The sequence below is a fragment of the Pelophylax lessonae genome (genome assembly GCF_965119305.1).
Source record: "Pelophylax lessonae genome assembly, chromosome: 1".
Lineage (NCBI taxonomy): Eukaryota > Metazoa > Chordata > Amphibia > Anura > Ranidae > Pelophylax > Pelophylax lessonae.
In genome coordinates this window covers 495,972,769-495,990,130 of record NC_138768.1, presented here as the reverse complement: position 1 = coordinate 495,990,130, position 17,362 = coordinate 495,972,769, and the positions used below count along the sequence as shown (strand labels likewise).

General features: G+C 42.7%; 1 protein-coding gene across 3 annotated transcripts in view; it reads left to right on the top strand.

The window, feature by feature from the left end:
- The window catches only part of LOC309553636 (FYN-binding protein 1-like), a 649,087-nt gene that overhangs the window by 494,858 nt on the left and 136,867 nt on the right, over nt 1-17,362 (top strand). For all 3 annotated transcript variants that reach the window (XM_082254927.1, XM_082254926.1, XM_082254925.1), the window contains one exon: nt 10,846-10,930. In XM_082254927.1, coding sequence (XP_082111053.1) covers nt 10,846-10,930 — 85 coding nt within the window. The remainder of the gene's footprint in view (nt 1-10,845; nt 10,931-17,362) is intronic.

Sequence of the window (17,362 nt, the reverse complement as noted above, 5' to 3'; positions counted from 1 at the left end):
TTTTTCCTTTCTGAAGCTATGCTCTCCCTTTTTTACTCCTTTTTTTTTTTTACCTTTTCTCCTTTCCCTTCCTGGTTTTTAGTTAACCTTGTTTTGTGAGAAATGGAGAAACCTTTTACGATGTTACTATTATCTTACTGGCAAGGTACATGATTTTCTTATTATAAGTTTCGTTTTTCTACCTTGACAACTCCAGTTAATCCTAGCTTGCCAAATTTACCTAACTCTTCAATTTGCCTGTTACACTTCTTTATATTTTATCTATTTTTAATGCACCTGGACATATCTCAGCATGCTCTAGCTTCATTTAATTATGACCTTTCAGTTTTAATCAAATCAAAACTAAATTGAAAAAGAAAATCAAAATCTACTTCTTTATTAATTTAAAAATCTTATTCTTTCATTTTTTTCGTGTGGACATGCACATATGTGAGCATTCTGTTGACTTATTTGGATGAGCTCTCTATACTGTCATATTTTTTGTAATAACAATTGAATAAAAAAAAAAAAATGATGAACAGTTTAAAAGGCTGCATTACAACTGCGTTTTATCTAGGCAGAGAAGCCTTTAATCTAATCCACACTTGAGAGTATAATCTACTGGTGCAAGGTGTCACTATACTTGTTTGTCATATAGGTAATATTTTTCTCTAAACAGCTATCCACCAGGAACATGGCTTGATGGAAACAGTCATTTCCATTTACTTGCACTGCTATACAAAAAGTATTGGGATTGACCTACCCAGGCAAATAGAGTGCATTTTGCAGGTGCAGTTGCACTCTATAAGTAAATGAGGTACAGCTTCACTTTGCAAAGGATGCCTAATCAAATTCAAGAAAAAAAAAAACACTTTTACTTGCACATGGTTTGGTATTGTAATTTAGCAAAGCTTTCCCTCATTTATGAATCTCTGGAGCAACTGCACTTGCAAAATGCAACTGTACATGCAAAGTAAATCAACCCCATTGTGTAAGTGGGAACTTTTGGAGATCTGTAAGACAAAGGCAATAGTAGTATGTGCAGGGAATGGGGGTATTAGTCAAGCCGAATGCAGCGTACCAAAATAGCAGAACTCAGTGGTGTAAATTGGAAGAAAAAAAAATGTCAAATGTCAAAGCATTGGTGGTGTCATTTAACCACTTAAGCCCCGGAGGATTTGGCTGCTAAAGGACCAGGGGTTTTTTTGCGATTTTTTACTGCGTGACTTTAACGGACAATTGCGCGGTCGTGCGACGCTGTACCTAAACGAATTTGACGTCCTTTTTTTCCCACAAACAAAGCTTTCTTTTGGTGGTATTTGATCACCTGTGCGATTTTTTGATCACGCGCTATAAACAAAAAAAGAGCGTAAATTTTGCAAAAATAACAATATTTTTCACATTTTTTTATATGAAATTCCCCAAAAAAAAAAGTAAAAATCAAAATTTTTTAACATTTTTCGGCCAATTTGTTTTATGCTACCTATGTTTGGTAAAAAAAATCGCAAAAAGCGTATTTTGATTGGTTTGCGCAAAAGTTATCGCGTTTACTAACAAAGGGAAAGATTTTTGTCATTTTTCGTGTTTTTTTTTTAACGCGTAATGGCGGCGATCTGCGATTTTTTTTTTCGGTACTGCGACATTGTGGCGGACAGATCGGACCCTTGACTGACATTTTTGACACTTTTGGGGGTATCAGTGACATTACTGCAGTAATCAGTGCTATACATATGCACTGTTACTGCAAAAATGACACTGGCAGGGAAGGGGTTAACTTTATTGGACAGGGAGGGGTTAAGTGTGTCCTAGGGGCGTGATTCTAACTGTGTAGGGACATTCCTATTGGTGTAAAAGCAAAGATCAACCGTTCTACATAGTAGAACGGACAGATCTTCACTTTTACACAGGGAGAACTGACAGGCAGCTTGTTTACACAAGCTGCTCTGTCTTTCTCCCTTCACAGGAGCGATCGCAGTGTGACTGGCGGACATCGAGTCCGCCGGTCACACGCACTGACTTGTCTGTGAACGAGCCGCGGCGGGAGCGCGCCTCGGCGGGCGCGCGCCCGCCCGCGATAGGCTCGCAAGTCAGTGACAGGCGAGTGACGTACCGATACGTCACTCTGCCTGGCCGGGGCTGACCGCCGCAGTATATAGTCGTGCGGCGGTCGGCAACCGGTTAAGAAAAAAATGGCTCAGTCTTGATTATGTAAGTGGGAAAAAGCAAATGCTGCAGAGTTGTTGGTTTCTTTGATAAACACTGAACAAAATTATAAACACAACACTTTTGTTTCTGGCCCCCCCCCCCCCCCCATCACCATTTTTTAGATGCAAGACTTTTTCTATGTACACAAAAGGCCTAAACCTCTCAAATATTCACAAATCTGTCTAAATCTGTGTTAGTGAGGACTTCTCCTTTGCTGAGATAATCCATCCACCTCACAAGTGGGGCATGTCAAGATGCTCATTAGACAGCATGATTATTGCACAGGTGTGCCTTAGGCTGGTCACAATAAAAGGCCACTCTAAAATGTGCAGTTTTATCACACAGCACAGCGCCACAGATGCCGCAAGTTTTGAGGGAGAGTGCAATTGGCATGCTGACTGCAGGAATGTCCACCAGAGCTGTTGCCCGTGAATTGAATGTTCATTTCTCTACCATAAGCCATCTCCAAAGGCGTTTCAGAGAATTTGGCAGTACATCCAATTGGCCTCTCAACCGCAGACCATGTGTAGCCACACCAGCCCAGAACCTCCACATTCAGCATCTTCACCTCTAAGATCGTCTGAGACCAGCCACCCAGACACCTGCTGCAACAATCGGTTTGCATAACCAAAGGATTTCTGCACAAACTGTCAAACTGTCTCAGGGAAGCTCATCTGCATGCTCGTCGTCCTCATCGAGGTCTCGACCTGACTGCAATTCGTCGTCGTATTCGAGTGGGCAAATGCTCACATTCAATGGTGTCTGCCACTTTGGAGAGGTGTTCTCTTCACACATGAATTCCGGTTTTCTCTGTACAGGGCAAATGACAGACTGCGTCTATGGCGTTGTGCGGGTGAGCAGTTTGCTGATGTCAAAGTTGTAGATCGAGTCACCCATGGTGGCGTTGGGATTATGGTATGGGCAGGCATATGGTATGGACAACGAACACAAGTGCATTTTATTGATGGCATTTTGAATGCACAGAGATACCGTGACTAGATCCTGAGGCCCATTGTTGTGCCATTTATCCACGACCATCACCTCATGTTGCAGCATGATAATGCACGACCCCATGTTGCAAGGATCTGTACACAATTCATGGAAGCTGAAAACATCCCAGTTTTTGCATGGCCAGCATACTCACTAGACATGTCACCCATTGAGCATGTTTGGAATGCTCTGGATTGGCGTATACGACAGTGTGTTCCAGGTCCTGCCAATATCCAGCAACTTCAGACAGCCATTGAAGAGGAGTGGACCAACATTCCACAGGCCACAATCAAAAACCTGATCAACTTTATGCGAAGGAGACGTGTTGCACTGCATGAGGCAAATGGTGATCACACCAGATATTGACTGGTTTTCGGACCCCCCCCCCCCCCAATACAGTAAAACTGCACATTTTAGAGTGGCCTTTATTGTGGCCAGCCTAAGGCACACCTGTGCAATGATCATGCTGTCTAATCAGCATCTTGATATGCCACACCTGTGAGGTGGATGGATTATCTCAGCAAAGGAGAAGTGCTCAGTAACAGGTTTAGACAGATTTGTTAACAATATTTGAGAGAAATAGGCATTTTGTGTACATAGAAAGAGTCTTAGATTTGAGTTCAGCTCATGAAAAATTGGGGGCAAAAACAAAAGTGTTGCTTTTATAATTTTGTTATATTTTGTATACTTCTGGTTTGATATGATTACTGGACAAGGAGTTATCTGTGGTTTTGGAAGAAAAAAAAAACTCCCCCGCCCCACTTTCTGCTGTATCATCCTTATTATAAATATCTTCTGCTCTTTTTCTCAATACTTAGCAATAAAGTTTATGGAGAAATCTCAAACAATCTCAAACAATCAGCAAAATTCAAAGTATGTTTTCATAGTGCCTCTGTTCAGCAGCTTACCACCTTGTGAATGAACTCTTGTGCCATCTTTCCCTGCTGGCAAGCCAGTCAAAGCACCTCCACATCTGCACAGATACTGGCAGGGCTATCCAAGGGCCACATTTTCTACCCCAAACATGGGACTCTGGTCACTTGACGAGTGTTCCATTTTGCGGTCTCCTCTTCACTGCCAGGAGGGTGACTTGTTCCCTTAACCACCACCTTCTGAACCAACCAGGTTTACACTTGTTACTTATAATTAGCATTATATCCCCCTCTCTCCAATGTAGTAGTATACTATGATACAGCACCCATCGAGCCACCTGTGGCCTAACTGTGTACTGATATTCTTTACATGCTATGTCTCCTCCAGCCAAAAGATAGGTCCATCACCTTTACTTTAAGTTAAGTCAGTACAGCTTCAAAATCATGGCATCACAGAGAAGAATTGTTGCCACGAGGTAAAGTGTTATTGAGAACAGAAAACCTATCCTAAGGTAAGCCCACATAGATGAACCAAGAAACAAAATATGGTTGGTAGTATCCTGCAAAGCGCCTCCATCCCTATTGTACATTAAATTGCAGAGTTTTGCCCATTGGGACCTTAGATGAAGCGCCACACAACCAGTATTAAAAACATAGTACAAGTTTATTGAAAATATGCCAGCAATGAAACCGGAAAAAGGTGTCATAATGCCAAACAGTTGGCCGAAGTATACAAATCCATTACATTGGTATATACAGTAATCAAATAGTAAATATCAAATGTGTCATGGCATCAGTGGTGATCTGACGCGTTTCATGAAAACAGTCCTCCCTCTTCAGGGGTTGATGCATAGACATAATCTATAAAGTAAAGTGATTCAAAAAAATATAACCTCGTAATGAACATGGAAATATATCCGGTAGATTGGAATGTGGGAATCAGACTAAGGGATCCATATTTACAAAAATGCAGAAAGCTGCTTGCCAAAATCACACCGGCAGCCACCGGAGACGTCTGACCCGGAAGCTGTGGGTAAAGGTTTCAAAATTGGCCAGCAGCACAAAACAGGACAAATGGAAAAATGGGCAACAGAACTGTCCAACATAAACTGTCAGGATGGTGGCTAAAAAGAAAGGAGTGTAAATGGGTGGTGATGTGCAGAATTAAAAATAAATAATATGAAAAATGTTGGAAAGGTAAAACATCTGTACATTTTTTTTAAAATAATTATTTAATAATCAAAAGCACACACATTGTTTAAATGGGAGTGGTGAAAGTGACCTGCACAGCTTAATTTTTAAAGAATCCACATGTGAAACTAAAGCCCCATACACACACGCAGATCGTCGTCATACAAATGTTCGTCTTTTCTCCCCGGGATGTCGGTGTCTGTTGAAAAGTGCAAAGACAGCACAAGGACAGCACAAGAATTTTGTCCGCAGACTTCAGCTGACTGCAGAAGTGATGTCATGTAATGGTTAACTTTCCCTGTGTTTTTTATTTTCTGAGCATGCCCAGTCTTGCAAATCTGCTGTCTGTCGGCTGATTTCTGTACTGACAGGCAAACAATTGTCCGTTCTGGTGTCCGCAGACAAAAATTTTCATGTTTGCAAGAAAGACTCTTGTCCGCGGATTGTGTGCAGACAGCTGTCGGAGGCACCATACTAACACGCATACAATCGGCAGATCTTTCGTCCGCCGACGTTTGTATGACGACGATCTGCGTGTGTGTATGGGGCTTTAGTGTATTGGTTATCAAGTATAAATGCAATTTGGTGAGGCAGTGACACCAGTGCATGGGATTACCCCAGTAGTGCAAGGTCAAATCAGGTCAAAAAAGTAAATTTGTGACAAATAGAGGGAGAGATGTTGTACCTACCAGTATCAAAATAGTGCTGACCAAAAGTGTGTGTCCATCCACCTGTGAGGCATTGCATAGACTGGTGTCTGGGCCCTCCTATTTATAGCCCTGCAGACGCATCACAGGATACCTCCTAATAGTGATGGACAAACATCGGTCGAAACTTTCTCAAATGTGCGCGAACCGCATTCACTTCAATGGCAGGCAAACATTAAAAACCTCCAGGACATATTTGCAGCCACAAAATACTTACTAGCTGTGCACACATAGTCCCACAACATGGACACTGATGTACCAGAAGTATTGCTATTGGAAAAGTTGCCATTAAAAAAAAATTTCAGCCAGAACTGACAGCAGCCGGTAAATACATGTCAAATACATATTGGGTCCATTCACACGTCTGTAAAATGGGTCCGCATCCGTTACACAATTTAGCGGTGCGTTTACAGACCCATTGATTTTCAATGCCAGTCTGAAAAATTAGGCATTCACAGGATAAAGAAGTAAGTGTCAGCCAGTAGAGGCCCCAAAAATTAGCCAACAGGCATTCACCTGACAGCAAACAACTTTGTATTCTGTGGCTGGAGGTACATTAGGCATTCAAAGGATACAGAAGTAAGTGTCGGCCAGTACAGGCCCCAAAAATTAGCCCACAGGCATTCACCTGACAGCAAAGAACTTGGTTTTCTGTGGCTGGAGGTACATTAGGCCAGTGTTTCTCAACTTCAGTCCTCGGGGCACACTAACAGGCCAGATTTTAAGTATTACCTTGAGGAGATGCAGACTAGAATACTGCAATCACTGAGCAGCAAATTATATCACCTGTGATGTATTTCAGTTTTCTTGCAAACCTGGCCTGTTAGTGTGCCCTGAGGACCGGAGTTTAGAAACACTGCATTAGGCATTCAAGGATACAGAAGTAAGTGTCGGCCAGTATAGGCCCCAAACATTAGCCCACAGGCGTTCACCTGACAGCAAATAACTTTGTATTCTGTGGCTGGAGGTACATTAGGCATTCACAGGATACAGAAGTAAGTGTCGGCCAGTACAGGCCCCAAAAATTAGCCCACAGGCATTGTATTCTGTGGCTGGAGGTTGCTGTGTGGAGCAGGGACAGACTGTATAGTGACACAAGTCGCTAGCTAATAGGTCCACAAAAGTCTTTTGTCAGTGTTAAGGGACCACATACAAGACTTTAGTAATGAAAATGGTATTATTAGTAGTAATCAGCATGGATTCATGAAAAATCGTTCTTGCCAAACCAATCTATTAACCTTCTATGATGAAGTGAGCTGCCACCTAGATAAAGGAAAGCCTGTGGATGTGGTGTATCTGGACTTTGCAAAGGCCTTTGACACCGTTCCCCACAAACGCTTACTGTTCAAACTAAAGAAATTAGGTATGGACCATAAGGTGAGTACTTGGATAGAGAACTGGCTCCAGGGGAGAGTTCAAAGGGTGGTGATTAATGGGGAGTACTCGGATTGGGCGGGTGTGGAATGTGGGGTCCCCCAGGGTTCTGTCCTGGGACCAATCCTGTTTAATTTATTCATAAATGATCTAGAGGAGGGGATATTGAGTACAATCTCAGTATTTGCGGATGATACTAAACTAAGCATGCCAATATCGTCTATGCAGGATGTGGAAACCTTACAAGCAGACCTGAACAAAATAAGGGGGTGGGCAACTACATGGCAGATGAGGTTTAATGTTGAAAAATGTAAAGTAATGCACTTGGGTGCCAGAAACCAGAAAGCAAGCTACTCACTATGGGGGGGGAACCTCTGGGTGAGTCTAGGATGGAAAAGGACCTGGGGGTACTGGTAGACAACAGGCTTGGCAGGGGCATGCAATGCCAAGCCGCTGCAAGCAAAGCCAACAGAATACTGGGATGCATAAAAAAGGGGATTCACTCCAGAAATAAAGAGATTATTCTCCCTCTCTACAAGACTCTGGTCCGGCCACATATGGAGTATGCTATCCAGTTCTGGGCCCCGGTCCTCAGGAAGGATGTGCTGGAACTGGAGAGAGTCCAGAGAAGGGCAACAAAAATAATTAGGGGAATGGAGGACATGAGCTATGAGGAAAGACTACAAGCACTGAACTTATTCTCTCTGGAGAAGAGACAATTGAGGGGGGGGGATATGATATCAATGTACAAATACTGTACTGGCGACCCTAGCATAAGGAACAAACTATTCAGAGAAGGGGAATACAATAAGACACGTGGCCACTCACTAAAACTAGAGGAAAGGTGGTTTAACCTTAAAATACGTAGGGGGTTCTTCACTGTTAGAGCAGTAAGGATGTGGAATTCTCTTCCACAATCAGCAGGGAGCACCGATAGTTTCAAAAAACTATTAGATGGGCACCTTAAAAACCACAACATACAGGGGTATACAATGTACGGTTAACAGCAAACACACACGCACATCATAGGTTGAACTGGATGGACTGATGTCTTTTTACAACCTCACAAACTACAGTATGTAACTATGTAACTATGTGTAGGGAGAGGTTGCTGTGTGGAGCTGGGACAGACTGTAGCAATTAGGCATTCAACGGACATAAAAGGCTTTTATGCCGCTGTATTTACCTAAGATAGGGACCATGAATTGTTATGGGTGGGGGCGGATATTTGTGGCCTGTCATGAGGAATTTGAATCAAATATGGTCTACTGGTCACATGTGTTGAATTCCTCCGAGATCCACGCCTCATTCATTTTTAGAAATGTGAGGTAGTCAACACTGTCGTGAGCTAGGCGAGTGAGCTTATTGGTCACGATCCCCCCTGCTGCGCTGAACAACCTTTCGGACAGGACACGAGGCAAGCCCACAGTTCCATTGCAAATTGTGCAAAGCTCTGGCCAGAGGTCAAGCCTGCCCACCCAGTAGTCCAGGGGTTCATCACTTCTCACAGCGTCCACATCATTTGTTAACCCGATGTAGTCGGACACCTGTCAGTCTATGCGTTCCCTGATGCTGGAGCCTTTGCAGTCAACGCATAAGTCGCAGTAAGCCCAACACTCACCTAGGGACGATCCGCTGGATGGATGGAAAATAGGGTTTCCATCTGTCCAGATTTGACGGATCGGATCGGATGTCAGCGGACATGTCTCCGCTGACATCCGATACCCCGTAGACATGCATGGGGGGACCGATTAGATCCGCCAAAAAAACGAACAGGCGGATCTGAACGGTCCGCCTGTGTGAAAGGGGCCTAAGAAGGCACCTGGACTCCCATAACCGAGCCCAGTGGGAGCAACGCCGTCAGAACCCACAAAGCAACACTCTTGGCTCTCACCGTCCAGCCTCTTCTCCTTCTCCTCTCTCCTCACAATTGTCCTCCACTCCACATTCCATCATGCCGTCCTCAAGTTTTTCTAGAAAAAGGCAGGCAGATCGCATATCGCACTAAGTGCCGGTTCACACTGATGCAATCACAGAGATCGCATGTAATTTGGAGCGCACTACTCCTAAAATGACATGCTATGTCTGTGCAGTGAACACGCACAGGTCCCTTTTTTTGGTCCGCAGCAGAATCGTAATCGCATGGTGATTCACATCATGAGATCCGATTCTGAGCTGGGGATGTCGTTAACTTGGAATTGACACCTCCAGCATATCATATATGACAATGTGAACTGCCTGTGCTGCGGATGCGATGCGGGAACACGCAGATATATTTGCGGTGTTCCGGCATCGCATCAGTGTGAACCGGCACTGACAGTCTGTCCCTGCTCCCCACAGCAAACCTCTCCCTACACTGACAAAAGACAGAATACACACAATACACCTATACCAGTCCTTAAAAGGACTTTTGTGGACCTATTACCGAGCAATTTGTGTCATGGACAATCTGTCCCTGCTCCACACAACAAACCTTTCCCTACGCTGACAAAAGGCAGAATGTAAAATGGCAGCCAGGTCAGGTCTATTTATAAGGTAAGGGGTATGTCCATGTGCTGAAATGTCTCAATTGGCTGTCCTGTACCACCTGATGGATGTGTCATGGGTCAAAGTTCTTCACAATGTAAAAGAATATGGCGGCCGCGAACATCCCCATATGTTCGCATGATCGACGGACAGCGAACGAGCAAAGTTCGCCACGAACCAAGCACCGGGCAAACCACAAAGCCATCTCTACCTCCCAATACTGGGTGGATGCCCAGGGGGAGGGCAGGGCAGAGATAAACCCCACCATCCCTGGTCACCATGAGGGAATGGACAATGCAGGTGTACAAGACCCTCCACAGCCTCACCTAATGTGATACGGCCCCATGACATGTCGGCTAGGCTGCTGCCATGCGCCAGACACTGTACCCGAAGTCGATGCATCTCACTGGTGCCGCCTAACCAGGTGGAGACGAGCGGGGACAGTGGATGAAGGTTTGGCATTGCAGCTCCCGGGAAAGAAATAAACAGCACAGCAACCAGGGGAGCCAGACATGCAGCACACCTGCAAGCGAGCAATTCAACGTGGTACCAAGCAGACATGAATACAATAATGTCCTTATGAAAGGACTAAAATGTCGGGTACAGCCAACCAAAAGTGAGCAGCAGGTGTCTTCCACCTAATAATCACTAACAAACAAAATATAGTAATAGAATAGTATGGTGAGGCAACTTTGTGAGGCAGTGACACCAGTGCATGGGATTACCCCAGTAGTCCAAGGTCAAATCAGGTCAAAAAAGTAAATATGTGTGAAAAATGGAGGGAGAGATATTGTACCTACCAGTATCAAAATAGTGCTGACCAAAAATAACGCCCTCCTATTTATATCCCTGCAGACCCATCACAGGATACTTAATATATATAATATACAGTACTTAACATAAATTTTTAATTTTCCCCATTGCATCCAAAACAATTTTTAATTAAGAAATTTATAAATTATTTTTGTGTGCTAATTTGGGTACTTGATTTCTTTTAACAGTAAACCTGAAGTACCAAAAAGGGAGAATTTAAAAATCAAGAATACAGAAGATAAAGAGCTAAAGGAAATGAGGAAGAAATTTAAGGTATTAAAATGACAAACCTTGTTTAATACACTAACCATACAGTATTATTTTTATGATGTCATTTTTAAAGTTTTCACATTTCAGCCTTTTTTCTTTCCAATGACCTTTGTTCATTCTCTAAATGGTTAAGCTAATCTATACCGGTTTTAGCACTAAGTAATACCATAAAAAAGGGGCATCTAGGTTGTTCACTTCTACTACTTTTGTCACTTTAGTTAAAAAGGCAGACGAGTGATTCCAGTGACACTTATTTCATGGTTTTAACTTAGTTGTTTAACATATAGCAAATGTCTCCATAAACAGAGATACTTCTGACCATCTTCTGGCACCTATCCCAGCAGAGTGCTTTACAAGCGAAGTTTATTGTTTTTTTTGGGTTTTTTTTCGTATTAGTAAAGGGGTAGAGGAAAGGGAGCAGTGCTAGCGGAAAGTGCCACTTGCCATCTAATAGGCTGGAGAAAGGTGGGTGGTGGGTTGTTTGCATCAACTGGAGAATGTTTTGGAAGATTGCTAATCCTGTGAACAGTTAGCTGGTGGTGATAAGTGGTCATTCAAGACCTAGAAACATTTTTCAGCCTATACTATAAACAGAATGAGTTATGAAAATATTTTACTCATCAACCACTTGATGCCCGCTCACATTTCATTTACTGTGAGCAGGCGGCACAGTCAGGCACTGAGACTTACTAGTACTACTTCATGGTTTTCGAGCACGTATGCTGACCTGTGCTGTGATTGGCTACATCACAAGTTTGTCAACAGGTTTCAGCCAATGATTTTGGCCATGAACCTGCTGATCGATTTTAGCCAATCACAGTACACCCTTGTGGCTTGTTAGTAAACAGAAGACACAGTATCTGACTAGTTCTTCCTCCCTGAGCTCTTTTTGTTCAGGGAGATAAGAGACAGATCCTGTGTGAGTAAAATCAGCACATTTACACTTGTATACACTTGTTAGGCACATTTAACCCCTGATTGCCCTGTCACCAATGTTATTATTACAGTGTGCAGTAGGGATGCACCGAAATGAAAATTCTGGGCTGAAACCGAAACCGAAAATGCAGGATGCCCTTGGCCAAAAACCGAAAATGACTTTTTCCCCCCAAAAAATGTAAAATAGAACAGGGGCATACACCAAAAACAGGTAGCGACGTACACCTGTCGCTGCCACCCTGTCACAGTATATGTACTGTGACGGGTTGGCAAGAAGTTAATTTAATTACCAATGGAATTTGTATTATGCAGCATGAGGGGGTTAATGTATTGCCACTGCTGGTCACTCATCTATTAGTGACCGACCAGTGGCAGTTAATTAACCCCTTTGTGCTGCATTAGTGCAACCAGTATCAGTGCTAATTAACACTGGTTGCACTGATACTGGTTGCACTAATGCAGCACAAAGGGGTTAATTAACTGCCACTGGTCGGTCACTAATGCATCAGTGACCAGCAGTGGCAATATATTAACCCCCTCATGCTGCATAATACTAATACCATTAGTAAGCTGCCTCAGCTAACCCCCCCCCCCCACTGCCTCAGCGTCCCCCTCGGCAGTACACCCTCCCCCCCTCTGGCTCAGCGTCCCTCCCCATCCCAACGATTCAATCTCCATACTGTAGCGTCACTCTGCTGAGTGCTCCTCCGGTGTCCTTCATTCAAAAGAAGCGCCTCTGGCCGGCGGCCTGCCTCCCAGTGATGTCACTACTACGATCTGTGTATGAATGAAGTGACACACCGGGCGGGAGGGCGGGCGAGCGGGCGAGCGGCCACTAATAGATATAACTATGTGAGCCTTCACTTCCTTGTCAGCGGGACTGTGTGTGAATGAACTGACCTGACACCGGGCGGGGGGGCGGGGGGAGCGGCCGCTAATAACTATAACTATGTGAGCCTTCACTTCCCTGTCAGCGGAGATACATGCCTGACAGGGAAGTGAAGGCTCACATAGTTACAGTTATTAGCGGCCGCTCCCCCCGCCCCCCCACCCAGTGTCAGGTCAGTTCATTCACACACAGTCCCGCTGACAGGGAAGTGAAGCTCACATAGTTATATCTATTAGCGGCCGCTCGCCTGCCCTCCCGCCTGGTATGTCACTTCATTCATACACACATCGTAGTAGTAGGGACGTCATTGAGAGGCGGGCTGCCGGCCAGAGGCAGGACTTTTAAAACCTGCGCTGCGCCCTCCTCCTTCCTCACGGCGGCCATATTAATTTCGGCATTGTTAACCCATTATCGGCCGAAACGGGATATGCTCATTTTCAGCCGATAATTTTAGTGGCCGAAATTTCGGTGCATCCCTAGTGTGCAGTATTTATCACTGATTACTGTATTACTGTCACTAGCGATGAAAGATAGAATCAGAGTCAGTTAGCGTCCCTCCCAGCCAGTGTCAGTAAGTGGCAAATTGGCCTCCACTTTTTTTAGCAGTCACACTATAAATCGCTGATCACTGTGATTACTAGTATAGTGTCTGTACAGAGCAGTATCTCTGTAAATGGTTGATATAGAAATTATCAAAAATAACAGTATTGGACGTGTGTTAAGATGTCTTAAACTCTTTGTAAATTTGTAAATTGAATGGTTGATATTGAGGTACAAGAATGACAATATTAGAAGTGTGTTAAGATGTCTTGAATGCTTTGTCATTCTTTTAATTAAATGCTGAAGATGATGTGTCATGCAAAATGAGTGCAGGAGAAGAACATTAAATAAAAAACAATATATATATATAAAATATATATATACACCAAAAAATATGCAAGTATTAACCACCCTTATTTGTAGATGCTTACAGAGTGTCTTTGACGTAACTTAATTTACCTCTGTGAGTGCTCTTTTTATCTGGTATCTCCTTTTTTAGATTTCATTAATAAACAAAATCTGTCAAGAAAGAAACAAGGAGGCTGCCACTGTTAAGCTTCCCCAAATATGCTTTAAATGCTGGCTTCTGTGATTTTCATACTTGTTCTCAGCCAGGAGTTCTGTATAACAGCCAGAAAACTAGCATTTTCCAAACAATAAATTGTTATTGCTGTTGCTTCTACATCCAAAAATGAATATCTTTACCGTAAAAGGTTAGAGGGGACTAGAGGCAACATATTTATGTTTTATGATTAAACTTATCCTCCCTCTGTGTTTGCTGGCACTATAGAGATATTTATCCTCAAAGTACAAAGCTGATGCATTAAATTCATTCAAGTAATTCTCTCAGCATTTCAACTCATCCAGCTCCTCCCTCCCAGCAGGAATTCAGCAACCTCCCAGTTTTGTAATCCTATAATTAAGCACAGAGATTATCTAGGAGCAGAACAAGTTTAGCTGCCTAAAAGAACTACTTGAACAACTTGTTCAGTGCTTCTGCAGTGCTTCCAGTCTTTTGCAGTCTTTTTATAAAGACTTGTTTTAAAGCTCACTCACTGTTTGTTAAAATTATTTATTTACTTAAAGGTCTATACCATGGCCACAAGCTCACTATAAAGCCATAATAGCTTACCCATGCTCAATCAAATGCTACGATCCATAACATTTCACACTTACAGGTTACTTGGACTTTTAAATGTAGATACATTTTAATACACAGCAACTGAGCTTTAATACAAGCTTTCACTGACCTCTTTAGCTGCAAACAGTGTGGAACAATTCATCCTCAAATTCACAGCAGAGGAACTGACATTTTCCAAGATATCATGCTAAAAATACTGGCATTTTTCAACATGTAGGGAGCTGCAGGTGACAAGTACAACTGGGCATGGAAGTGATCAGCTGTGAAAGCAGGGCCAGCTGCAACAGAGTCACCCACAAATTCCACTAGGGGGTCCACTTTTGAACAGGGCTGTTGAAGGCCTGGACACACACAGTTCACAGCCCACCCAGAACTTAATTTCTGCAGCTGGTGTGCATGTATAGCAGGTTATAAATAGGGATGATCGAACGGTTCGGGTCCACCATCGGTTCGGCCCGAACATTGGGTGTTCGAGGTTCGGCCGAATTTAGAACTTTTTGCGCAAAAAGTTCAGAATTCGGCAACCAGAACCGACCAAAATGCAATGCTTCAGGAAATGGGCTTTAAAAGCCCGTGATTGGACCAGAACCATTAGCAAAAGCCAATTGAGGGGGCAGGAGAATGCTAGGAATGTGATTGGAGTGACTAGGGGGTCCCTAGACCAATCATTAGTGAATACGCCCCCCAGTATATAAGGTCGCCCCCGCCAAATTCCTAGCATTCTTGTACGGGACATGGAAGAGAGTGGAATGCTGTTCTGTTCTAATGTGTTACAAAGTGTCATTTAGCTATTTTTAGTGTGAGGAAAGGGATATCTAGTGTAGTTAGAGTGCTCCTTTACACTTAAGTTAGCTTCAAAAATTTAGTTTCTGTAGGGAAAATGTTAAGTGTAAAGGGACCGTAGTGTAGTGGAGGGTTAACTGACAGTGACTGCTATGGAAGGGTGACAAAACCCTTCCATAGCAGGGTGACCGCTATAGAGAAATGATCATTTCTCTGAGTTGCTTCGGGACAGAAATATGGCTTCTCACCAGCCAAGCATTTTTCATGCTGCAGGGGCTGCCACTGCCAGTGCTTTTTTGAGGACATGTTTGATGTCAGACATGACATCTGAACATGTGTATAGGGGGTATATATACACATATATGTCTGTATATATACCCCTAGACATATATAGGTGTGATAGTAGCAGAAATATATGCTTGCGCTAATGAAATCATTTACAGTAATATATTTCTGCTACTATCACACCTATATATGGCTAGGTGTCTATATACATATAATTATGTGTGTATATATACCACTATACACAAGTTCAGATGTTTTGCCTGCCTCAAAAGAACCCCAAAAAATGCCCAAAAAAAGGCTAGCGTCAAAAAAAAATGCCCAGGTGTGTTTTTGCTGGCATTTTTTGGGGGTTTTTGGAGGCAGGCAAAACATCAGAACTTGTGTATAGTGGTGTATATACACACATACATATATTTATATACACACCTAGACATATATAGGTGTGATAGTAGCAGAAATATATGCTTGCGCTAATGAAATCATTTACTGTAATATATTTCTGCTACTATCACACCTATATATGGCTAGGTGTCTATATACATATAATTATGTGTGTATATATACCACTATACACAAGTTCAGATGTTTTGCCTGCCTCAAAAGAACCCCAAAAAATGCCAAAAAAAAACGCTAGCGTCAAAAAAAAAATGCCCAGGTGTGTTTTTGCTGGCATTTTTTGGGGGTTTTTGGAGGCAGGCAAAACATCAGAACTTGTGTATAGTGGTGTATATACACACATACATATATTTATATACACACCTAGACATATATAGGTGTGATAGTAGCAGAAATATATGCTTGCGCTAATGAAATCATTTACAGTAATATATTTCTGCTACTATCACACCTATATATGGCTAGGTGTCTATATACATATAATTATGTGTGTATATATACCACTATACACAAGTTCAGATGTTTTGCCTGCCTCAAAAGAACCCCAAAAAATGCCAAAAAAAACGCTAGCGTCAAAAAAAAATGCCCAGGTGTGTTTTTGCTGGCATTTTTTGGGAGTTTTTGGAGGCAGGCAAAACATCAGAACTTGTGCACAGTACCACTATACACAAGTTCAGATGTTTTTCCTGACTGCAAAGAACCCAAAAAATGTCTGCTTTGAAACCGGCAAGGTGTGAAAACCGAGAAGAGAAGCTAACCCCCTGAGCTGAAAGTGTTCTAATACAAACAATCCTTTTTTTTATGGTTCTGGACATGCTACAGAGCTGAAACTTCACACCTTGCCGGTTTCCACACCTTGCCGGTTTCAAAGCAGGCATTTTTTGGGGTTCTTTGCAGTCAGGAAAAACATCTGAACTTGTGTATAGTGGTACTGTGCACAAGTTCTGATGTTTTGCCTGCCTCCAAAAACCCCCCAAAAATGCCAGCAAAAACACACCTGGGCATTTTTTTTTTTGACGCTAGCGTTTTTTTGGGCATTTTTTGGGGTTCTTTTGAGGCATGCAAAACATCTGAACTTGTGTATAGTGGTATATATACACACATAATTATATGTATATAGACACCTAGCCATATATAGGTGTGATAGTAGCAGAAATATATTACTGTAAATGATTTCATTAGCGCAAGCATATATTTCTGCTACTATCACACCTATATATGTCTAGGTGTGTATATAAATATATGTATGTGTGTATATACACCACTATACACAAGTTCAGATGTTTTGCCTGCCTCAAAAGAACCCCAAAAAATGCCAAAAAAAACTCTAGCGTAAAAAAAAAATGCCCAGGTGTGTTTTTGCTGGCATTTTTTGGGGGTTTTTGGAGGCATGCAAAACATCAGAACTTGTGCACAGTACCACTATACACAAGTTCAGATGTTTTTCCTGACTGCAAAGAACCCA